Raw genomic sequence first — 24,045 nt, 5'->3', positions numbered from 1 at the left:
CATCGGCAACTCTTCTCTGTGCCGGCTGCGCCGAACAAATGTTTTTAATAATTTAATTACGTCATATTATTTCTCTCAAAAAAGACAAAAGAAAACAATGCTACTACACTTTTACAGTACCTTTGCATTTTTTATTTACAAGTGGGTGTGCGGAATAAACATAACGGATATAATTATAAAGTTAGGTCTAAATGTTATTACTAAATATGTTCCCCCACCCCCGACGAAACACCCTAATTTGGACAAACTTTTTTTAATATTTCAAATCACACAAAAAAACGTATGCTTACTCATTAATTTATTTAGCCTAGGCATATTTGCATTTTTTTAAAAATAATTAGTCATTCAAATAACAAAAAAATTCCCATGCGGTTGGCCTTCTCTAAACCTCTACTACGTAGGATCGAGTGGGGAAAGACTACTTATTTGGCGTGTCTTTACAAAACATGTTTAGCTAGCTCTCGTGGTGACGTCGTTTCTATATTATCACTCAGTCTTAGGCATATTGTGGGTCAATAAAAAACTTAGGATCGCCTCTATAGATTCCGTGATCACGTAGCACCTTAGACTTATGTTTGTGATCTCTCATCATATCTGTATAAATATCTTGTCTTTCTTTCTTGTCCATGTGTCTTATCATCTCGTCGTGCCATTCTCGTTCCTCCTGAAGCCTCTGTATTGTCCTAAAAAAGTTGTTAAAAAAGTTTGTAAATAGAGGGCGCTACACATAAAAATCATTAAAATCTTTTCTGAAATCTGAATTCGACAAACTTGTTGCGGTTCCATTTTGAAAATGGTATACTTGTTTCATTTTAATAGAGATACTGATGCCATGGTTCATATATATTCTTACTAATCTCGGTAATAATAAAATACAGTCATCATATTCAGTTTATTTCGTTTATTAAAATACTGTACATTTTAACACACACGTTTCACAGCAAAATAAAACTATAAGTTTCATTAAATCGAACTTCAACAAAACTAGAGTCATATTTTATTATCTGTTTCTAGCCAGAAGCTCAGTTTTTTGTCTTGTTTCTTTAGGCCTAAGTGATCCTAGCTTGATTCTAGTCTGACTTTCCAACTTCCTAAAGCTGTATTTTCAGTGACCGATGCCCTTGTTTGTAGTGACGGATTCCATTGTCATGTTTCCTAACACAATGAATGTGTGAAAAGATGTGACATGTTATTCATTCATTCTTTAAACACAGTGTAATTATGCTTACACTACAATCGCTTGTGTTATTTCTATTGTATTAAATTGTATATCTTCGTAGTATCTCCACATGTGGCTCGGGTCACTGCATTATACTAAACCAGAGGGGACCGGAGGAGGTGGAGGGGGAAATGCCTAATTAAAATTACCATAGAAATAAATGATAAAGACAAAAAATTACCAATTGAACATTTTATTGCACTGCAGGCTGTTTCATGAGTTCCTCAATCTTCAGGTGCTTGGTCAGAAGAAAGCCAAGAATATTGAGTTCATACTCATGACAGCCTGTAGTGCAATATAATGTTCAATTGGTAATTATTTACAAGTGTCTTTATTATTTATTTCTATTTGGCTCTACATCCTGTATCGATCACTTTCGTTTATATGTTCTTTTTAAAATTCACCACGAGTTATAATTAAAATTATATGTTTTATTTATTATTTTGCCTAGTTTACATATTTCATTTTTAACGAACCTTTCTCTGTCTCTGTATGATTTCTTTATAGCTGTTTTTGATCCGGATTTTATTTGATTTGAAAGTTCCTGTTTTCTTTGATCTTCTTGTTCTTTTAAAATGCATGCTCTTCTGTATTCTTCTTCAGCAAATTCTCTTTCTTGTCTTTCCTTAAAAACACACACGAATAAAAAATACAAACAATTATTCTTCTTTTATGATATAAAAAAAAACATTTGTCGTACAGCAGAAATTATCGCACTTGTGTGTGCTTACCCACGCATAAAAGTATAAATAGACCAGAAGGCCTGTCTGCAAGAATACACACAGTCGGTAGGGTAACCAAAAAAGAGTAAGCACCCAGATGTAAGAACCCACTTAGATATTCACTGTATTTGTATACAGTAGGCCTACTTTATAAACTCACCTTTTCTTCTTTCATTCGTTTCAACGCAGCATGTTTTCTATCAATTACACGTTGTTTTCTTAGTGCTTCCCAATGCGATGCAAGTTCACTCATTTTGATAGGAAATATAGCCTAGGTCGTCGATTAAGTTCGTGTACTTTATTCTGTCGCTTTGATTTTGTTTACCATTAGGCAATACACTAAATTGTACTTCCGCAATTTGTAGCTATAGCAACCCAAACAAAGTAACTTAATAGAGGGGGCTATCTACTTTTCTAGCACCGTCGTAATTGATTGAGATCCGCTATTTTTTAAATTTCATGGTGATACTGTATGTCTCTATGGTAATTTCAAACAAATAAGAATTTTCTATAGGAAAAAGTACAGTAGGCACAACAAACTTAAACCCGGGCTAAGAATGAATATTACACCAAAGTAAAACAACAAAATGCAATTTAAAAATAATTTATTGCCTCGATTTGTTCAAATACAATTTAACTGTTTATAATTCAAAATCAAATGCATGCAGCATTATATTTCAGAAAATTATTTCTATAATAAAAGACCACAATTTTCAGAATATTAATATTATTGATTAATATAATAAAATATTGATATCTTTAGTGTACACATAGACAACAAAAAGTATATATTATTTCTCCATAGGCCTACGGTAAGTTTTCCCAGTTTTCACCAGGAGTGACTTATCTAGCCTGGAAGATCTATCGGATCACTCTCTAGCATTTCTAAGGAATCTAAAAAATATCCTAAGTGAGATTTTAACACAGGCTTCAATATTTCAGGTTAATCTGTAACATTTGCTTTTTTTGTAATCATATTTTAAAATCAAATACTGTCAACTGACAAAAAGTTTATTTGTAATTGCAACAATTGCCATTAGAATAATTAAAATACACGGCACTTATTAAGTAAACACAGCAGCTAAAGCCTGTTTTCCTGTCGACGTTATTTGACGCTATCGTTAACAATAATCAGCAATCTTCTACGTAAACATTGAAATGTTAACGATTTACAGGAAAAGGTACTCGCTATCGTTATTATTTCAACTTGATCGTTGTCAAACGATCAAGTCGTTGATCGTTAACAGTTCAACGACGGTAGCGTCGAATAACATCAACAGGAAAAAAGGCTTTAGTGAGTTAATTCCTCATTCTCAAACCCGTCAGTAACAAACTTTTATAAACATATATATTAATATCAATAAAAATGATTATAAATAATTTATTTTTTTTATACAAAATATGATTAAATTTAGATAATCACGTTAAGCTGCACTATATTGCATTTTTAATAGTTACCTTTGCAAATATACAAAAATAATTGAAAGAAATAATTTTGATATTTTTTTTCTGTCAAAATATAAGAATATATTATCTGAGACAATCTCAGGTAGGCAGGCCCATTATTATTTACTTATAAAGACACAGAAAAAAATTTGTAATTGACTGTAGAATTTTACTAAAATATAATTGTATATATGTCATTTCATACAAAACAGCCTAGTCGAACACGCCTACGGCGGAAATATCCAACCCCTGGAAAGAGCGCAAAATGTAAATGTTTTTTTTGTTTACATTAATTATTTAATAATACTGTATATTCTTATTCTGATAGATTTGATTTGTTTAATTTTCTGTGCTGTATAAATTTCGTTAACAGAAAAAGCAGTAACAGCGCGATTACTTCCTTTTTGTTAACTTTACAACTATTCCAGCCGATGGACGTAGAATAATTTCTCCATGTATTTTGAGGTCGTCAAACTCTTGAACAGATTCAACATTGAACCTTCGGAATATGTGTGCAAGGATCACTTTCTCTTCAAAGACTGCAAAACGTTGACCTGAAAAATAGTACAACCGGTTTATGCAAATGACATAGAATAGACATAATTTGATTCTAAATATTAATAGCATTATTCTGGCAGGTATCCTAATTAAATACCTCAAGCAATTATAATGATCACAATTTGTTCAAGAAAAATCAGTTTTAAAAAGTTATGTAAGTTCTTGTCATCGCAAATGGAGAGCTCGCTCTCAACACAGGATTAATTGGAAACATACTGTACAGTATGGCATACTAAAAGGCAGACTATAAGATGCAACAAAAAATACATTTAGGGTGTGTTTATGAAATGCTTCGGTAATGTCTTCAGATAACTCTGCCATTCATCATTCCTTAAATTTTAATGGCTATCCATTTTTTTGTTTAGCTGGACTATTAGAGGACGGAGAAGCCTGAAAATTTTAAGGGTACGTACGCACAAATCTTTTGGGACCGTGTAGTGACCTTACATATATAAACAAGGATTTTATTCTTATTTATTTATTAACATTGTACGCCAATCACACTACATTCTATTAGCACATGGGGCATTTGGCCTAGCGACCAGGATACTTAAGTTATCTGGTGGCAATTTCTGCGTGTTTAAACTTGTTAGCAAACACAGTCTAAAGCTCTGTCTACACTATCAAACTTTATGTGACAACAAAATTTGATGTGCCCATATATGAACATGATGATGTCAAAACTAGTTTGATAGTGTAGACAGAGATTTAGAAAATGCTCACAAACAGTCTCACAATTGTACCTATGCAATTCCTTGGTCCGGCAGAGAATGGCACATAAGCAAATGGATGTCTGTCAACACAGTTTTCCGGCAAGAACCTATCCGGTCTGAACTCTTCAGGTTCTGGGAAATGGTGTTCATCTCGATGCAAGCCATAGGTGAGAATAATGGCTTGCGTTCCTTCTGGAACTTTTTTCCCCCCTAGAAAGAAGAATCACAGTATTTAGATAATAAGCAATAATTAATTATTACTATCAGTTTTGAATGGTACACAAACTCCTAGAAAAATTACAAAAACTATGGAAATGGTGAATGTCAATTTTCAAATGTGAAATAATTCAAAATATTTATTTAAAACCAAAATTGTATTTATTTATTCTTATTCTTTATACTTTACTTCATTACTTCTGTAATATATGTTTTGTCAAGATAGGAGTTCTTGAAAGAATAGTGACGATATAGTAAACCTTTTTGTCACCTTCTACTAACTATTAGTTAGTAGAAGAACTACTTAATTATACAATTAGTATAGAAACACATATGAAAGAAAAAGGTATCATATCACCAAATATTCATTAATTATTTTTACAGTAAGCTACTTTTTTATTTCAATATGACATGAATACAGAAAAAGTTTACATAATAATAAATAAGAAAATAAAGCATCTAGAATCCTATTGAGGATCTATACTAGAAGAATAAATTATTCTTGTCACGTATAAAGACACTTTGCAAACTAAAATAATATAATTAACTAAGTAAACAGGTAAAGTAAATGAGACAATAAATCACTATCGAATAAATGAAAAAAAAAACAAAATAATAATAATAAAGAGAAACAGCAGTATGACATTAAATCAATCATTATATAAAGAAATTAAGTATTTTTTAACATTGGCCTGAAATACAATAATAGATTTTTTTTAACTTACCAATTGATATAGGTTCTTCTATAGTACGTCCAAATATGGGAACAGAAGGATACATACGAAGTGTTTCTTTGATAACACAGTCAAGATATTTGAGTTCTTTAAAGTCATCTGTGGTCACTGGTCGATTGCTATCTCCTATCAAACAAGAAGATGTACAGTTAATGAATGACTATTGCATTTAGCTATCATTGTACGTAAAGTATAATTATTGACAGTGGCACTTTGCATCAAGGCACAACAGGAAATCTATGATGGTATTTGACATAAGTGACATATTAAATGTAATAAACAAAATAATTGCACAAAAGTATACAGTTATCAACAGCTTCATAATGTGACTGAGCATGGAATAATAATATAATATCGGCAAGAGGTCGAGGCTAACACTCTCCATGGTTTCGGTGATAGAACAAATCTTCTCGGATAAGGACTACAAACCGTAGGTCCAGTGTACACATAATGCTGATGTGCACTTTTTTAAAGAAACTAGTACATTTTTCGAGATGAGTAGGGGATTGTCACAGTGTACTAGTACACACACTGCCACTCATCATAACTGGACTCTCTGGGGGAAAAGTAAGAGGTCACTCAATATAAAGAATAAATAATAAATAAATACAAACAAAATCCCTTCACTACTTACCAAATACTTGATCCAATTCCTCTTGCAGATGTTTCTGTGCTTTTGGATTCCTGCCTAGCAAATACACAGCCCAGTTTGAAGCTGCAGCAGTTGTGTCATGGCCCTGGTTAAAAATAAATAACAACTAATTGCTAGTTTTAATTAAACAATTCACATTGAACAGATTTGTGTGAGAAATTATGACATTTGGTTGAGTCCAGTGGCCAAGCAGTTCAGGAACCATAATATCGGTACAGGTTGAAGACTCGCCTTTGGTAGTAGAACATTAAGTCTTCTTGGATGAGGACAAATGTTGTCCCCTGACGTTTTTAATTTATAAAGTACTGTTGTAATATGTATGGTATCAATTGGTATTTGTATTTTTTGCATTGTATTGTATTATCTCTTGTGTGCCACAGAAACAAAGTATATAATAGTTAATTACTGTATATTATTGTTATTATTTATATTTTTGTATTTGGGCCAATGACTTATGTATATAATAAATGTTCTAGACACTGTTCCTAGGGGAAAAAAGTTCTATGTTTAGATATATACAGTACTGTACCTCAAACATGAAAGTATCAACTTCTTCACGTATGTCATCGATGGTAAAACTTGGATTTTCATTTTGCATGTACAAAAGCAAGTCAAGAAACGCAAGTCTTTTTCTTTTGCCAATAGTTTGTGGTTCTTCTGATGCCACAGCACCTTGTTCTTTCTGTTTCTTAAGCTGTTCCTTTAGTTCTGATCCATGATTGTTAATTACCTGGAATTATTGTTCAAAAATAAAAATTTGGAATTGAGGAATCTGTGTGACATATCAGAAGAGGTAGAAGTTAAAAAAAGGACCGTAACAGATACAAAGTTTTCGCTAACAAAGAGTATATATAGAAGAACCCCTCCTTTGGAAGATCCCTATTCAGGGAACAGCATCCCCAAGGTGGGACACTTTCCTGAAAAAAACAAGAGGCAAAATATGTTTTAACAGTACAGCGATTTTGTTGTTGTTGGGTTCTCTAAAGTATACCATTAATAGTTTCAGAGGAACACCTGTTTATATTTTTTTATTTTATTCATTTCGGCATCACACCTTTAGTGTCATGTCGTGAAGAATACGTAAACTTTCTGAAAATTGTTTTCCTGACGACAAACGGAAGTAGATGAAGTCTGGCCAAAGCCATGGATATTTCTGTCTGTCTTGAAGCAACTCGGACATCCTGTGAAACAAAAAAAACATAAATCATACAAAATGCTATATCTAAAATACATTTGTGTAAAAAAGTTTTCAGAAACAATATTGATATAGAAATATTAACAAGGATAGGTCCAGGATTTTTTAAAAAGAATACGGTAATAAAACTTAATAGAAGAGCATCTACAGGGCTAGGGAGTGCACCCTTGGGTACACAGCTGATTTGACCAACTGTGTTTATATTCTGAGCTACTATTATAGTCTGTCAAAAAATGACATGAAAAGCTAGCGTTCCTCCTTCAACCTCCCAACCATTATCATAACTTACTTTAACACTGCTTGGACATACTCATTTTGAAGATCATTTTGTGCATGTACAGACTCTCCCATAGCTGCCTCTGTAAAATCGATATAAATCAATTTATTGCCTTCTTTATTCTTCTTATAGTTATTTATTTACAAAGAAATTGACTGACATACGTCAAAATAATGGCAGGTTAAATATCTTACTAAGTTCAACATCTGATATCAACATCATCAATACAATGATAACTTGAAGGTTTTACACACATGAATGCACTCAAAATAAAACATAGATACATCGGTCTATATTCATGAAAGGGGTCTATATTCATGAGAGGGGTCTATATTCATGAGAGGGGACTATCTTCTGGACTAACTTTATTAAACCTACCCCTTGGGTGGATTATCTTTTGCCAGTTTTACTACAGGTTTAGTCCAGGACTAAAGATGTTTCTTTTCATGAATACCAATTTAGAATAGTCAGGACCCAGAGAATACAGATATGTCCCCTTTTCATGAATATGGACTATTCAAATTCAAATTCAATCTTTTATTAATCCTTTTGGAAATTCATTGCTCATTTTACAAATATATAAAAATATGGAACAATACAAAAGGTAAAAAATTACAAAACAGGAAGAAAACGGCATAAAACATGAGTAAAACAATAAATAAAAACTTATTGTAAATCATCAGTTACGTTTATAATTTTTATTAAAAAAATAGTTCTTACCGCATATAATATCCAGCACACATGCTGTCAGTAAGAAAAAAATATTGAATGGCTTGCCATCAGCTTTTTTCTCTAAATTTTGGACAAGAATTTCTGCTTGCTCGTTAAAAACTTGCATAAAATCATTCAAAATTTTGAAGTGAAATGTCGGCGTTAACATTTTGCGTCGTGTGTGCCATTTTGATCCAGTGCTAAAGAGTATAAAAAAAAAAACATTCACAAAGAAAATGTCTACTTTCTCAACATTATTTATAGGGTCTGTTTCTCCTAAACAATGGATTTAAAATACCGGATTTTAAAAGAATGGTATTTTCTTGCCAGCCCGGTCCACATCAAATGACTCTGAGAGGGTGAGATTACACTGTAATCATATGTGACATTTGTCCAAAAACAATATACATAACAAGATAACAGAAAAAAAAAGTGATTTAAAAAAAAAAAACACACACACCTGGTAAGTAGGCCTGTGCCAAGCCAAGGGTGGAGAAATGTATACACAAATGATTTCTTTATATTCTTGCTGTTTTTAAGTATTTCCTACAATATAAAGTTTAAAATATTAACCTACATGTTGAAAGGCATGAACAAAAGTACAAAAACAGAGCAAAAACATATATAAATAAAAGGTTAAAATAAACATTTTATTTTTAACAATAAACAATAGACTGTCACAAAGGTGCTTATGTCCATGGACGAGCTCTGAAACAACTAAAATTCATTGTTTATTTAAAGGCGTAAACTTAAACGCCCTGTTTTTGTATTTGTCATTTCCTGTTACTTAACTTTAAAAGCATTTTTCTCAAAACACTGATTGTAACAACCAAAACTTTAGACTTAGTACTAAATGTACTTCCGACTTATGTCTGATTTCCCTTGCATGTGCCACATATATAATATGTTGTGTAATTTGAAACGATAGGATGAGGAAATGATAGGACATCTGCATATCAAGCAGAAGGTTCCGGGCCCGACTTGTTATCATTCTCACAGATTTCCTCATCTTATCATTTCAAATTAATAAATAAATTTTCAGTATATCGCCGGGCGGTTTAGAATTAATGTTCTTTGCCTGTTGTGTTTAAAATATATTATACCTTGAAAGCCCCAGTGGTCTAATGGTTATGGACATCTGCATATCAAGCAGAAGGTTCCGGGTTCGAATCTCGGTTGGGGCGACTTTTTAGAACTTGTTTTGTGGTGTTTATAATAATATGTTGTGTGAAATAAACTGATACTGAACTGATTCATTTAAGTTGCAATTGACAGGAAGCAATAACGTAATATTGTTCATTTCACGAGTCTATAGTGTTACAAATGTAATAATTTAGCCTCGCTCATAATGAAATTCCTCCCACGTGGTGCCGTGGGAGGATTGATCGCTAAAATAATGTTCGAATTGGAATAAAAAAACCATACAACATTTCTTAGGTAATATTTTATGAAATGTATAGTGTACTATCCTTTGTCCATTAAATCATATAATAAGTTGTAATGTGTCCATAAATTAATTATTCTACATGCATAAGCCTAGCTTGTGGTATGTCGCAAATGACAAAATCTTCATGCTCTCCACCACCACAGGAGAGATCCATCCGGCCGGCGTCGCGTCCGCCCGTTCGTTGTTTTGAAGAAACAAGAATAATTTGGTAGAGTGCAATAATTATGGGGGTGTTCACTATCTAAGAGCCTATTAAACATGTGCGTCACACCACTGTGTAGCCAAAACTTTTATTATTTACATCCCTTAAAATTTACAATCACATATTCTGTAATTTTACTCTACGCTATTCAATTGTTGTTTGACGTTCATCGCGGAGGCGAAATACATTCTCCAATTTGGTTCAACAAATTACACAAGAAACTCAAACCGCGAAAATAAAAGGTCACAAAATAGTAAAAAATGTAAAATCGCGAAAATTTAGTGTCCGCGAAATTTTTTCTCATAATTCAAGTCAATTATTCAGCTTATTCTACGGGTCCATACTGTAGCTCTGTCTGTGTTTCTGCAAAACAATTAAACAACAGGACACTGAGCTCGCCTTACCAAGATAGGAACTTGTTTGTAACAGTCCTTTGATCTTATGTCTGAATGCGAAAAATACTAACAGTACTGTAATATGTACATATTCTCTGCAGCATGTGGTGTCTGATATGGGGCGTGGAACTGATTGTGTTGCTTGCAGCCACAGATAAACACTCGTATCTCTGGGGCTCAGCCTCCTGATGTTAGATTGCCTTGGTTTTTGCTAGGTGGAAGTCTGGAGGAGTAGTTTATGTCAAACACAATCAATCAGTTTGATATAGATAGTTATTACTTCTGGTTTGAAGGAGGACAGGGATTGGGGTTTAGGGAATTATAAGATCAGTAACATTTAAAAAGAATGTTATCGATTGTGTAAAACACTATTTTAAATGAAATAACACACTGTAAAATAGTTTATGTCAAACACAACCAATCAGTTTGATATAGATAGTTATTACTTCTGGTTTGAAGGAGGACAGGGATTGGGGTTTAGGGAATTAAAAGATCAGTAACATTTAAAAAGAATGTTATCGATTGTGTACAAACACTATTTTAAAAATGAAATAACACACTGTGTAGCTTGATGGTTTAGTTGAATCCTGGGGTGTATGGTTCATAATATGTCTATTATTTTTCTAATACCATTTCACTAAAAGGCCTGTTATAATTAAATTTGTCCTATATCAGATTGCTACCTATTTGAACAGTTGATTAAATTTGATGATATTGGCAATATGCCTTAGACAAAATATATTAGTAAAGATAGGAATATTATTTAAATCTGTACTTTGTACACATACAACAGGGTGAGTATAAAATATATTTGATTGGTTGTTGTCTGTGTAGCGTATGGGTTACTGGAATTAGTAATACATCATGAAAAACTATTTAGTATTATAAAATCATAACAGAATGTAAAGTCATGACAAAGTTCATAAATATGATACTCAAAAAAAATGTTAAAAACATATTATATATTTTTTTCTTTTCTGTATGATTTAACCATTCTTTATTCCACACTTTAGGTCACAATCATCAAGGGAATGGGCCATATATAATAACTTCATTAACTTGGAAAATCAACTTTTTAACCAATATATTTTGGCCTAAAAATTATCCAATTTGTAGTGTTATGATAGGGTGCAATAAAACAAATTGTATCAACACAACTGAATTTGACTTTCACAGTCAAAGTCAAATTAAACATCACACTGTCATACTACTAGTTCAACCAGCCATAAACAACCAAACCAAACAACTTCTCAGAAAAGTGTCAATGGAGGTGGCTGACACAGAATACTTCAATTGAACAATTAACAGTTTTATTAAATTCATGGTCTGGAGCACATACCTCAACATCTTCTGCTTTATACACTATAACAAATGGCACAATCCCAAGCCACATTCGAAAAAATCCTTTTTTGAAATCTTCTGTACACCATTTTCTAATCTGTTTAAAGAAAGCTGCAACAAAAAGAACTTGCTATTAGGCCTAAACAAAACTATTTGTTTGCTGTCAAGTTTTAAATTTTATGAATTTTTTTATATGGTCAATTAAATAAGATACACAGGACCTAGTGATTACGGCCCTCTAGGCTTAAGCATAGCTTACCTATTAATTTCAACCAAGTCATGAATGGCAGCGACCAGAAATTCCAAAAAAAAACCGTACCATCGTTTTCAGGTTTTTTTTTCATTCATTTGCGAGTTTCATTTTTCTTTGAATTTTATTGATGCAATGAAGCATGACTAAATGACCTAAGGGATCATATTAAAATTTATACAATACTCTCTAACTAAAATCATACATTTATATTGAAATAAAACAGTAGTACTGGTAACATATAAATTAAATCTAAAAGGTATTTAATAATTTCAGTAATTCTCATAAATTTATATCATGTTTTTTAAAATTGTTATTAATAAATAATTCTACCTATTGTTGCTTTCTTTTATTTTTATAAGTTGCATTGCAACAAGGAAATTATTGATTCGTAACTCTATCATTTATCAATATCATGAGCCTGAAGTGGGTGTGTGCAATTTTAAATTATGCAAGGATTTCCAAGAAAAAAAAAAATTTGAAATTTGCGGAAGTATTTTCTTGTGCAATTCAAATTGCAATTTGTTGATATAAAATATAATAACTTGAAACGTAGTAGGTATAAAAGGGTCCAGCCGTTGTTTTACTCATCGGCACCCCTCGGTGACGTTAGCTCAACACCCAACCTACAACGTGGCGGGGAAAGGATCAGTCTTAAAATCAGCGTCTAAATTATCGTCTCTCTTACAAAAAAATAGGCCTATAGACATAGATAAATCCTTTTAAAATTGTATACTTACCCATTATCTAATCTAAGAGCTTGTTCACACGTATGGCGTACTGTAAGCCATGGCGTACGCCTTGCGTAGCCTACGTCTTGCGTGTGAACTAGGCAGTGGAGTTATTAACGCAACTCACTATGGCACGTCCGTGGCGTTATTAACGACAGCTACAGTACATACACCAACTTAACTAATGCCACGGAGCTAACAGACTCCAGCGACGCTTGAATGATTTTGACCTTATTTCAAGAATTCACCAATCAATTCTTGTTTTTTACTGTAAATTTTATTGCGGATATTTAGCTGCTCTCTGCTCTTCGATCTAAAGGCGCATGAATGGTTTAGGGTGAAATATAAGCAAATAATGGCCAAAAGCAGAGTGTTTTTCGGGAAAGAATTGATTTAGAAATCAAGTGCTGACTATATTTCAAGAAATGGTTTAAAAAAACCCAAAAGATTGTCATCAAGACAAGTGTAAAATCTAAAGGAACTAAGGATTTAACTTTTAAAACGTATGGTAAACGATCCTTAGACTTCTTTGTTTAACGCCATTCATTAATATAACGAACACTGTACGCGTGAACACCTGGGCATTTTAATCCGTGGATTACCTTACCGCTTGCGTAATCCATTTAGTGAACGTACCCTAAACTCAAAAAGTTTATTCTGTTAAGTTGTTAATAAATAATACACATAAATTATAAATTGTATTATAATTACTAGCATTATTTATCATGGTAGGATATTATGGATATATCGAGATTTTGGTTTTATCAAATAATAATTTAAGTACTGAAATACTTTGGGCAATTAAATATTCTGCTAAATTTGAATTTAGTATTTTGATTCAAATTGGGCAAGGAAATCCTTTAATCAATTTGAAATTGCACAAATCATTCAAATTGTGCATAACAATAACAGTCGTGGAACCTTTACCAGGTCAGGTTAGCAGAGTACAACCAGTCATTAACCTAAGGCAAGGACATCATTACAATTCTTCATAATGAATCTTTTGTTCATTGTGTACAAACATCTAATTCATTTGACTGAGAAAAAGGTGAACTTTTTCTTTTAATGGTCATTGCTCAGAATTTATGCGTCATTTCAACAAAACAATGATTTTTTATTATTTGCATTAAACATTTTCCCACCGTTTAAATAAAGATTGGATTTTCATACACCTTTAAATAAAAATACAAAGACAAACTATAGTTTGTCTATAATAAAAAACAAACAATAGTTTGCCTTTGATAAAATGGCAGAGTTTGTCTTTTCAAACGGATGAACAATGATTTGAAAAAACAAACTGTTATGTGGTTTGTCTTTCGATATAAAAGACAAACCACATAGTATTAGTAATAGTAGGTCTAGCCTAGTTTGTCTTTTAAACACACACCATACATCATACTCATATCATAGGCATATAGAGGTCACAGTGCATTTCGGCCGCCAATCATTTCGGCCGCCGGTTATGGAACGACCAAATTCATGAAACTCCAAAAAGGACAAAATATGGCATGATCATTTCGGCCGCCAGGTATGGCACGCCAAATTGAAATAGCCAGAAATAACTGTACAGTATTACAGTGAAAAAAAAAACTTTACCAAGTCTATGGAACGCCACAGAGAACTATGGTCATTTAAACCAGAGATCAGTTGTGCAATGGGCTAAATACATTTTGTTTTTGCCGTAGATTTAAAGTTATATTACGGTATTTTACCGTCTGAATATTTTGGTCAAAATGAATATTGATTTTTTATTTTACAGGTCTCGAAGATGCTTGTGCTTTGTAAAAATGTGTTTCTTTATGAATATAATAAATGTAAAACATACGAATAAAAGTGTTTTTGACTGGCACATATAGTAGTAGTGTAGTGATGGAAATGTGCACGCCATAAATATTGCTGCTGTTTCTGGAATTGAAGACCGCCGATTGGGCTTAATAATACAGTCTTTAGTAAAATTTTAACACACATGGCGTGTCATGCATATTCAAGAAAAATTACAATTCTGGCGGCCGAAATGAACAATACATATTTTGTCCTTTTTGGCGTTTCATGAATTTGGCAATTCCATAACCAGCGGCCGAAATGACTGGCGGCCGAAATGATCAGACACCCATAGATACTGTAGGCCTTATAGCATAGGCCTAGTATAAGTTTGTCTTTAAAAACCATGGCTTAAATTCTTTTTTTTACAAAAAATAATTTGTCTTTTACAAAGCACAGTTTTTTTTTAAATTATTATTTAAATTTTTATACATAGGCCTAGCTACAATAAATAAGACAGAATGGGTGGATAAACTAGTCACTTGTGTGTCGGACGGCGCCCCGTAGTAGTAGCAGAAGTAGGTCTACAACTAGACCTACCTAGGCTAGGCCCTTCCTGAGCCTACTACTACACTACTACTACTAGCTAGGCCTATTTATTAATAATATAGGCCTAGGTCTACATACGAACTACAGTAGGCCTAGTCTCTAGAGTACTGTAGTAGTAGGCTAGGCTAGATAATATGATGGCACTTACCATGTGGATCACTTTCAAGAGTTAGAGCATTGCCGACCAATGGATACGCTTTAGGTCCAGGAAATTTCCTAACATGTTGCCATGTTTTAAATAAAGGTTGTAAAAGGAATAAACTTCCAATAATAAAACAGAATATTAAACTTATTGAAACAATACCAAGTCCCAACATCTCGCCTCTGCTTCCCGTCACTGCTGACAGCTGTTTAATAGTGTGTCTCAATTGTGTGTGGTGATGTTGTGGATGATATGCTTGAATGGTCGCGAAGGCGCTCTCTGTGACGTGTGTGAAATATTTTTCCAGGCACGCCAAATAAAAAAAAGGCATACAATCTGAACATTTTTTCACAAGAAGCATAGGCCTAGTATCTAATAATTTATACAGTAGTATTGACATATCTAGCATCCATGCTAGGCATATGAAACAATACAAAAAGAACAAAATTAATATCACCAGTAATTTAACAATTAATTGCTATTGTTAAAAGTGTCATTTTAAATCTATTTCATTTTGTATGAAGGTGTTCCATAGGGGGCATGGTAAAAACAAATATTAATTGTTTTACAATTTATTTATTTAAAAAAATATTTATATACAGGATAAAAACAGGTATAGATGTAGCACCAGTTTTACATATTTGGTCCTGTTTTTTAAATAAAAAAATGATACAAATTTACTAATAAAAGTTAAAACTGTATGTAACAAAGAAAAATTATACAAGGTTTATGAATATGGCAAAGCCAAATGCATGGTTGAAACATAGATACCTCCATGGTTGAAGTAACTATAAGAAGACTCACAGTATTGCAAGACGGAGATAGAGTGATCTTGCAAAATGTGGAGAGCAGCCCTGCACTTCAATCTCAAAGAAAGTGTAGGGCTACATAGTGGAAAGGAAAAGTGATTATGCTCCAGTGTATTAGGTTTAACCTGATCTATTCTATCAGACTGATGCACTGTTCAAGAAGTGGAAAGTGAGAAACAACAATTATGTTACTCAATTCTGGAGATGCCACAGATTTCTCCGATAGGTTTCATTCTTAACCGAAATGCACCACCAATTTGTTCGCATAATTGGGTAACTTAACCCAGATGCTGAAAACCTTACACATGGCTCACTCTTCTGAGACAGAAGTTGATCATTACAATACAGAAAGACAAATCAAATCAAATCAAAATAACATTTATTTCCAAATAATGGTGGCGTCACCAAGAAAGTAAATTCTTGTGTCAGGAACGCTAAACCAAAACAGACAAAAAACAAACAAAAATATATATATATATTTTTTATAAAAAAAATCACAGAAATGAATCGAGTGTTCAAACTACAACGCAACCAACAAAAATAGCGATGTCGCTAAACAGCACTCACATGTACCTGAACGACAAAACACAAAGCATGTCCACACTTAGGTACCCAACTAAAATAAAGAACCTTCCAAGTGTGCTGACCTATTTATTTATTCAGGTTTGAAGGAAATATATTGCAAGTTGGCAGCCGAAGCTAAATGAGTTGTATTACAAAGTTTAAAAAAACATGAAAACACTGAATTCACAAGAAAAACATGAGAATTGCTAAATGAACCTATGATCCGTTAGGATGACCTATTACACAGAATATACAGTTTAATCTTGTGAATGTACCACCGATGTATACACCACCAGTAGAGAACCGTACAACCAATTGTTTGAGATGTTTGCAGAATTTATGCGACTTTTACAGCATTAAGACACCTTAGTTATGACTATGGCCAAAGTGCTAGCTGACAGTAAAAAACTTTATACAGTATTTTTAAAGAACAATTGCATGAGTAAATATAACAACATATAACAGTACAATTATCTTCTTTTTGTTAACTTTACAACTATTCCAGCCGATGGACGTAGAATAACTTCTCCATGTATCTTGAGGTCGTCAAACTCCTGAACGGATTCAGCATTGAATCTTCGAAATATGTGTGCAAGGATTACTTTCTCCTCAAAAACAGCAAAACGTTGACCTGAAAAATATTACAACAAGTTTAAGCAAATGATGCTATCATAGAAGAATACATATAATTTGATTTTCATCATTATTTTATAGCGTTAATCCCAGCCGGTGGGATGTAAATGTAAATACCTCAAAATGTAACACATGTCATCACAAATGAAGCTTCCTCTCTACACCAGATTATTTGGAAAAACATTGGGATTCAATAGAGACTATGCAACATTTTGGTGTTTACCCTTGGAATTTAAGACAGAGTTTACTCTGCTAAGTCTCACAAATGTACCTATGCAATTCCTTGGTCCGGCAGAGAATGGCACGTAAGCAAATGGATGTCTGTCAACACAGTTTTCCGGTAGGAACCTATCCGGTCTGAACTCTTCAGGTTCTGGGAAATAGCGTTCATCTCGATGCAAGTTGTAGGCGAGAACAAATGCTTGCATTCCTTCAGGTATTTTTTTTCCACCTGGAACAAAGAACCGCAGCATTTAGAAATTAAGCGATGAGTTATATATTGTTTGCATGGCGAAATCAAAATGTACGTACATAACTTCTGAAAAGAACTGTTGAGTTTCTCGACATTTCGATCAATATACTTTGATCATCCTAACATTTATTTAGGTGTTATATAATAATTAATATACCTTCTATAATAACCAAAAAACATAGGTATAATATCACAATATATTACTTACCAATTGATATAGATTCTTCTATAGTACGTCCAAATATGGGAACAGAAGGGTACATACGAAGTGTTTCTTTGAGAACACAGTCAAGATATTTGAGTTCTTTAAAGTCATCTGTGGTGACTGGTCGATTACTATCTCCTATCAAACAAGATATACAGTAAATGAATGACTATTTCGTTATTATTGAATAGGCACTTTGTATCAAGACACAACAAATGATTTGTTTGAGGATGACGATGGTATTTGGAACACTAACTGTAATAAACACAATCCTTTCACTATTTATAAATTGTTTAGCCATTGTTACACAAAAAGTATGCAATTATTAACAGTGGCGCTTTGCATCATAAAGTGTAACAAACAAAATCCTTTCACTCTACTTACCAAATACTTGATCCAATTCTTCTTGCAGATGTTTCTGTGCTTTTGGATTCCTGCCTAGCAAATACACAGCCCAGTATGCAGCTGCAGCAGTTGTGTCATGGCCCTGGTTTGTACAATCATATATTTTAATGTTTAAAATAAATAAAATGTCTGCTTGCTTGTTTCAATTAAACCATTAACATTGAATAGATTTGTGTGAGAAATTATGGCGTTTGGTTGAGTCGAGAGGCCAAGCAGTTAAGGAAGGGATACCATGAACCGTAGCAAAAATGTCGACCATAGTTTGGTCTTCTTGTATGAGGACAAATTAATTCGACTCCTGACGTTTTTTTGTTAGTATAATGTTAAATTAAATATGTATGGTAATTTATTAAGTCCTAATAAGTATTAAGTGCCACTGAAACAAAGTATATCTTCTATGTTATAAATATATGCAGTACTGTACCTCAAACATGAAAGTATCAACTTCTTCACGTATGTCATTGATGGTAAAACTTGGATTTTCATTTTGCATGTACAAAAGCAAGTCTAGAAATGCAAGTCTTTTTCTTTTGCCAATAGTTTGTGGTTCTTCTGACGTCACAGCACCTTGTTCTTTCTGTTTCTTAAGCTGTTCCTTTAGTTCTGACCCATGTTTGTTAATAATCTAGGATTTTTGTTAAAAAATAAAAATGCTAGTTCCTTAAGGTGTTCTCTTAATAGTTCTAAAGGATAGACCGTGGATACTGCTTTTTAGGGGACACTTTCCTGAAGAGGACAAAATATGTTTTAAACTACAGCCAAGGTGGACAGCACTTTGTTGGGTCTCAAAGGTGTCAGACTCCTCTTAATAGAGGATACGCTGTGGACACTACTTTTAAGAGGACACTTTCCTGAAGAGGACAAAATATGTTTTAAACTACAGCCAAGGCAGACAGCACTATTATGGGTCTCAAAGGTGTCCTCTTAATAGTTTCAGAGGATACCCAGTGGACACTGCTTTTTAGGGGACACTTTCCTGAAGAATACATAATATGTTTTAAACTACAGACAAAGGGGACATCACTTCATTGGGTCTCTAAAGTGTCCTCTTACTTGCTGTTATCATACCTTGAGTGTCATGTCATGGAGAATGTGTAAACTTTCTGAAAATTGCTTTCCTGATGACAAACGAAAGTAGATGAGGTCTGGCCAAAGCCATAGAGATTTCTGTCTCTCATGAAGTAATTCGGACATCCTGTGTAACACAACCCCAAATAATAAATTATTATTAATAGAAAAATAATGCTTTAAAAAATAACGATTAAAAAAAAACGATGTTTCGACTCCATAATGGTGTCATTATCAAGTCCAATAAAATGCAACTAATTTTATACACAAATCAAGGGTCAAAGTTTAATAATAACAAAATACATAATGTCTACTACCCTGTTAAATGAAAAGAAGCTTTTCATTTAAAGTCGTTCTTTTTTAAGTGTTATTTTTCTATTTATTATTTACATATTGTACCGTCATTCGTAATTATAAAAACAAAACCTAATATTAATTATTAATAGCCTGTCAAAATGATATGGATATTTTGTTTTTCAAAAAGAGGAGAAGTATTATTAGTCAACCCTATCATCCCCATTGGACCTGCACCTGATTAATAACTTACTTTAACACTGCTTGGACATACTCATTCTGAATGTCACGTTGTGCATGTACAGACTCTCCCATAGCCGTCTCTGTAAAGTAAAAATAAATCAATTTATTTCCATCTCTTTCTCTTCATTTCCTCACCAAGGAATTGATTAACATATAGGTCAATAAGATTGGTTAAAACACATCTGTCTACACTATCAAATTTTATGTGAAAAAAAAATGATATGCCCATATATGGACATAATGATGTCATATCACTACCATATTTAAGCATATCACTACCATATTTTGACACATCACACTTTTTTGTCAAACAGTTTGATAGTGTAGACAGAGCTTTACTTGTTATTCTACGCATGAATGCACTAAAAATAGAACATAGATACATAAGTTCTTACCGCATATAATATCCAGCACACACGCTGTCACTAAGAAGACAATATTGAATGGCTTGCCATCAGCTTTTTTCTCTAAATTTTGGACAAGAATTTCTGCTTGCTCGTTAAAAACTTGCATAAAATCATTCAAAATTTTGAAGTGAAATGTCGGCGTTAACATTTTCCGTCGTGTGTGCCATTTTGAACCAGTGCTAAAGAGGTGTAGAAAAAAAAAATTCACAAAAAGAAAATGTCTGCTTTTCTCAGATACTTAGTTACAACTAGAGGGTACTCCGAGAGTACAAACCTCCGCCTACTGTAAAATTCCCCTACATAAAATGTCCCCTGAATTATTTTTTTATTTCTTTTTTGTTTGTTTTTTGTGGACCTTGATCTTTGACCCTGACCCTTCAAAATTTAACCACAATTATATGATGTGTCATTGATCATTGTGGCTAAGTTTGGTGAGAATCGGATAAAAACTGTGGTCTCTAGGCAGTAAAATAGTTTTTTGTTAGTTGTGACCTTGAACTATGACCTTTTCCCCTCAAATTCGAACTCGTCCGAGCTTTTGGGGCATAGATCATTGTTGCCAAATTTGGTGAGAATCGGATAAAAACTGTGGCCTCCAGGCTGTTCACAGACAGACACACACACACAAACATACAGGGGTGAAAACATAACCTCCTTGGCGGAGGTAATAAGAATATAAGTTCCATACAAATATATATTCTGTCTAAACTATCAAACTAGTTTGACAAAAAAAGTGTGATGTGCCCAAATATGGTAGTGATATGCTTAAATATGGTAGTGATATAACATCATCATGTCCATATATGGGCACATCACAGTTTTTTTGTCATATAAACTTTGATCTTTAGTTTTTACTTTTTTATTAACTGTATGCATATGACTAAGTTTAGTCCCAGGGGGCTTGGATATGAAATATGGCAAAATTATACAATGGGATTATGCTCATTTATTATATCCAAATAATTGACACATACCTGGTAAGTAGGCCTGTACCAAGCCAAGGGTGAAAAAATGTATAAATATACGATTTTTTTAGATTCTTGCTGTTTTTAAGTATTTCCTAAAAAATTAAGAATAAACATTAAATAATTATCTTAATAATAGTTAAGTTAAAAAGTGTTATGTTGTAATTGAAAAACTAACGTAAACTAATAATATATATATTTTTGTTATGTCTAATATCCAATTTTTCTACTGGCACTAATGTGTTTTGAGATTCATGCTAAAGTAAATTCACAGTTTTGAACATTTTAAATGTATCCCTTTAGTTTTTTTCACTCCTTTATATAACATTGTATCTATATCTTTGTCTTATTATATATGGTCTTATCCTAATTTGATTTGAAAGAAATTAATGTTGAACTGATTGATATTAACCAATCAGATGCCATGAATTAAAAAGTGTGGTTTATATACTACATTTAATATATTAATCCAAAGGCAAAATACTGAAAAAATGACAATGCTGTGGGTATCAGTGGCTGGATCTCAATGGAGATACAAAAAAAAGAGAAAAGCTAAATCAAATCGATAAAGTAAAACAGCCAGAAAAGTTAGCAGAGCTTTCGGGCAACACTAGCCCTTCATCAGTGCAAGCAAGTGAAGGTACTTGGACAAGATAGATATATCAGGCAAGCGGTGCCTGAGTGGACAGGAATAAAAGAAATAAAACAAAAAAGGCACAAGGCTGGTGAATAGAGGGTGGAGATAGTATTGGGTAGAAAACAAAGAAGATAGCTTGGTAGATATAAACAATTTTGGAATAAAACTAAAAAACAGCTTAAATGGTGGTTAATATTGAAACTTAAATTTAGGTAGTCAATGGAGTAATTTTACCGATCCAGGAGTATGTTCCTAATGTTAAGTCCAAAAGGTTTTGTGGTTTAAAAAAAGTAAAGTAACTTACCTACATCAACTACTACTACAGTGGCATAACAGCTTTGACCGCTCCCTGGATTAATAAGGGGCCCCACAGCATGAGCAGCCCCAATGTAACCATCCAGTGTTGGAGGACCCCAGGGGCCTTTGCCGCTTGAGCTACACCAGTGCTAATGTATGTGTTATGCGCGATTTGAACGATTTGCGCAATTTAAAATTGCGCAAAAAATTCCTTGCGCAATTTGAATTGAAACATCTGTTTCAAATTGCGCAAGCAACGTATTAAATTGCGCAAGTAATCTGCAAATTGCGCAAGGTTTTTCGACAAATTGTGAAATCATGCACACCCATATTTTTATAGTAATTTCTAAGAATGATTCAAAATTAAAGATAATATCGCATTTCCTTATTTTAGTAGTGAAAATATTGTTAGCATACCAACGAAGGCCCGACAAAGGAAAACGAAGCGGTGGTGTTCCCGGCGGGCACCTACTAATACTATCTAGCCTACTACACACTGGCTGCTATGTTTTGATAGCAAGTCTAAACGTTGGTGGCGGTAGACTACGTTGTGTATTACTACCTTAATTTTTTGTTATTTTCACATTTATTTTGATTTATTTCAAGTTACAATGAGTGATTTTATTATTTAATTGTGCATGCCACTTATGTTGTGTATATTATACACATGTTATCTTCGCATTTATTATGTTTCATTTTGAGTTATTAGTTTCCAATAAATTATTGTTAACCGATCGTCGACGTTAGCACGCATTCTGGTAGAATTCTGTTGCGCAATTTGACAATTTTACAAATTGTGCAGCGCAATTTGAAATTGCGCAAGGATTTTCTTGCGCAATTTGATATTGCGCAAGTTGATTGCGCAATTTAATATTGCGCAAGAAAATCCTTGCGCAATTTCAAATTGCGCAAGAATTCTTTGCGCAATTTCAAATTGCGCAAATTGTTCAAATCGCGCATAACATATGCATACTGTATAAAATAACCTACCTCAGCATCTTCTGCTTTATACACTACTATAAATGGCACAATCCCAAGCCATATTCGAAACAACCCATAGTCTTTGAAATCTTCTGTACACCATTTTCGAACTTGATTAAATAAATCTACAACAAAAAGAACTTGCTATAGTATTAGTTAGGCCTAAAAAGAAATTGATTAATTGTTAAATGTTAGTTGTAAAGTTTTAGATTTTGAGTAAATTTATTTAGGCCTATAAAGCCAAATTAAACAAGCTATCAGATCAGAATTTACTTGGCTACGACTCCCTCATATCAAACGCCTAGATCACGCCTACTAGGCCTAGTATAGTAGCTAGGCCTCATGATATGATAGGCCTACAATACAATACAATACATACAAGGCCTCCTACTAGTAGTACTAGTAGGCCTATACTATACTATATAGGCCTAGAGTAGGCCTACTTACTCACCGTGTGGATCTCTTTCAAGACTTAGGGCATTGCCGACCAATGGATACGCTTTAGGTCCAGGAAATTTGCTAACATGTTGCCATGTTTTAAATAGAGGTTGTAAAAGGAATAAACTTCCAATAATGAAACAGAATATTAAACTTATTGAAACAATACCAAGTCCCAACATATCGTCTGCTGCTGCTGCTGTGTTGATGTTGTTGTATAGCCTAGTTGTAGAGATATGCATGAATCGCTCTGTGTGTGAAATATTTTCCCAGGCACGTCCATAATAATAACAAAGTAAAATCATC

The 24,045-nt window shown here is 33.2% G+C and overlaps 3 protein-coding genes across 3 annotated transcripts; all 3 read right to left on the bottom strand.

Moving 5' to 3' along the window:
* Nucleotides 1-159: 159 nt before the first annotated feature.
* LOC144845593 (uncharacterized) lies at nt 160-2,281 on the bottom strand. Its single transcript, XM_078703028.1, has 3 exons — nt 2,102-2,281; nt 1,696-1,844; nt 160-683 (listed from the first exon to the last, which is right to left on the bottom strand). Exons 1-3 carry the CDS (start codon nt 2,192-2,194, stop codon nt 497-499), a joined length of 429 nt encoding a protein of 142 aa, XP_078559154.1. The 5' UTR covers nt 2,195-2,281; the 3' UTR covers nt 160-496.
* A 254-nt stretch (nt 2,282-2,535) lies between these two features.
* Nucleotides 2,536-15,512, bottom strand: LOC144845822 (cytochrome P450 4V2-like). The gene is made up of 11 exons (XM_078703270.1): nt 15,328-15,512; nt 11,827-11,939; nt 8,904-8,989; nt 8,453-8,643; nt 7,745-7,814; nt 7,315-7,441; nt 6,790-6,990; nt 6,243-6,345; nt 5,600-5,734; nt 4,689-4,868; nt 2,536-3,941 (listed from the first exon to the last, which is right to left on the bottom strand). Exons 1-11 carry the CDS (start codon nt 15,494-15,496, stop codon nt 3,781-3,783), a joined length of 1,536 nt encoding a protein of 511 aa, XP_078559396.1. The 5' UTR covers nt 15,497-15,512; the 3' UTR covers nt 2,536-3,780.
* Nucleotides 15,513-16,492: 980 nt separating this feature from the next.
* LOC144845821 (cytochrome P450 4V2-like) lies at nt 16,493-23,947 on the bottom strand. The gene is made up of 11 exons (XM_078703268.1): nt 23,753-23,947; nt 23,311-23,426; nt 21,396-21,481; nt 20,410-20,600; nt 20,025-20,094; nt 19,478-19,604; nt 18,834-19,034; nt 18,389-18,491; nt 18,008-18,142; nt 17,599-17,778; nt 16,493-17,325 (listed from the first exon to the last, which is right to left on the bottom strand). The coding sequence occupies exons 1-11, from the start codon at nt 23,919-23,921 to the stop codon at nt 17,165-17,167; spliced, it is 1,539 nt and encodes a 512-aa protein (XP_078559394.1). The 5' UTR covers nt 23,922-23,947; the 3' UTR covers nt 16,493-17,164.
* Between the last annotated feature and the right edge of the window lie 98 nt (nt 23,948-24,045).

This window comes from Antedon bifida, chromosome 6, assembly GCF_963402885.1.
Source record: "Antedon bifida chromosome 6, ecAntBifi1.1, whole genome shotgun sequence".
Lineage (NCBI taxonomy): Eukaryota > Metazoa > Echinodermata > Crinoidea > Comatulida > Antedonidae > Antedon > Antedon bifida.
This window is presented reverse-complemented; position numbering and strand designations above follow the sequence as displayed.

Excerpts from the sequence above, each read along its gene's own strand:
- LOC144845593 (XM_078703028.1), bottom strand. The coding sequence starts at position 2,194 with ATGAGTGAACTTGCATCGCATTGGGAAGCACTAAGAAAACAACGTGTA. Across the intron at positions 1,845-2,101 it reads AACGAATGAAAGAAGAAAAG|GAAAGACAAGAAAGAGAATT; the intron begins GTGAGTTTATAA and ends TGTGTTTTTAAG. Across the intron at positions 684-1,695 it reads TCATACAGAGACAGAGAAAG|GACAATACAGAGGCTTCAGG; the intron begins GTTCGTTAAAAA and ends CAACTTTTTTAG.
- LOC144845822 (XM_078703270.1), bottom strand. The coding sequence starts at position 15,496 with ATGTTGGGACTTGGTATTGTTTCAATAAGTTTAATATTCTGTTTTATT. Across the intron at positions 7,442-7,744 it reads TATGTCCAAGCAGTGTTAAA|GATGTCCGAGTTGCTTCAAG; the intron begins GTAAGTTATGAT and ends TTTGTTTCACAG. Across the intron at positions 4,869-5,599 it reads AGAAGAACCTATATCAATTG|GGGGGAAAAAAGTTCCAGAA; the intron begins GTAAGTTAAAAA and ends TCTTCTTTCTAG.
- LOC144845821 (XM_078703268.1), bottom strand. The coding sequence starts at position 23,921 with ATGTTGGGACTTGGTATTGTTTCAATAAGTTTAATATTCTGTTTCATT. Across the intron at positions 23,427-23,752 it reads TCTTGAAAGAGATCCACACG|ATTTATTTAATCAAGTTCGA; the intron begins GTGAGTAAGTAG and ends TTTTTGTTGTAG. Across the intron at positions 18,143-18,388 it reads AGAATTGGATCAAGTATTTG|GAGATAGTAATCGACCAGTC; the intron begins GTAAGTAGAGTG and ends CTTGTTTGATAG.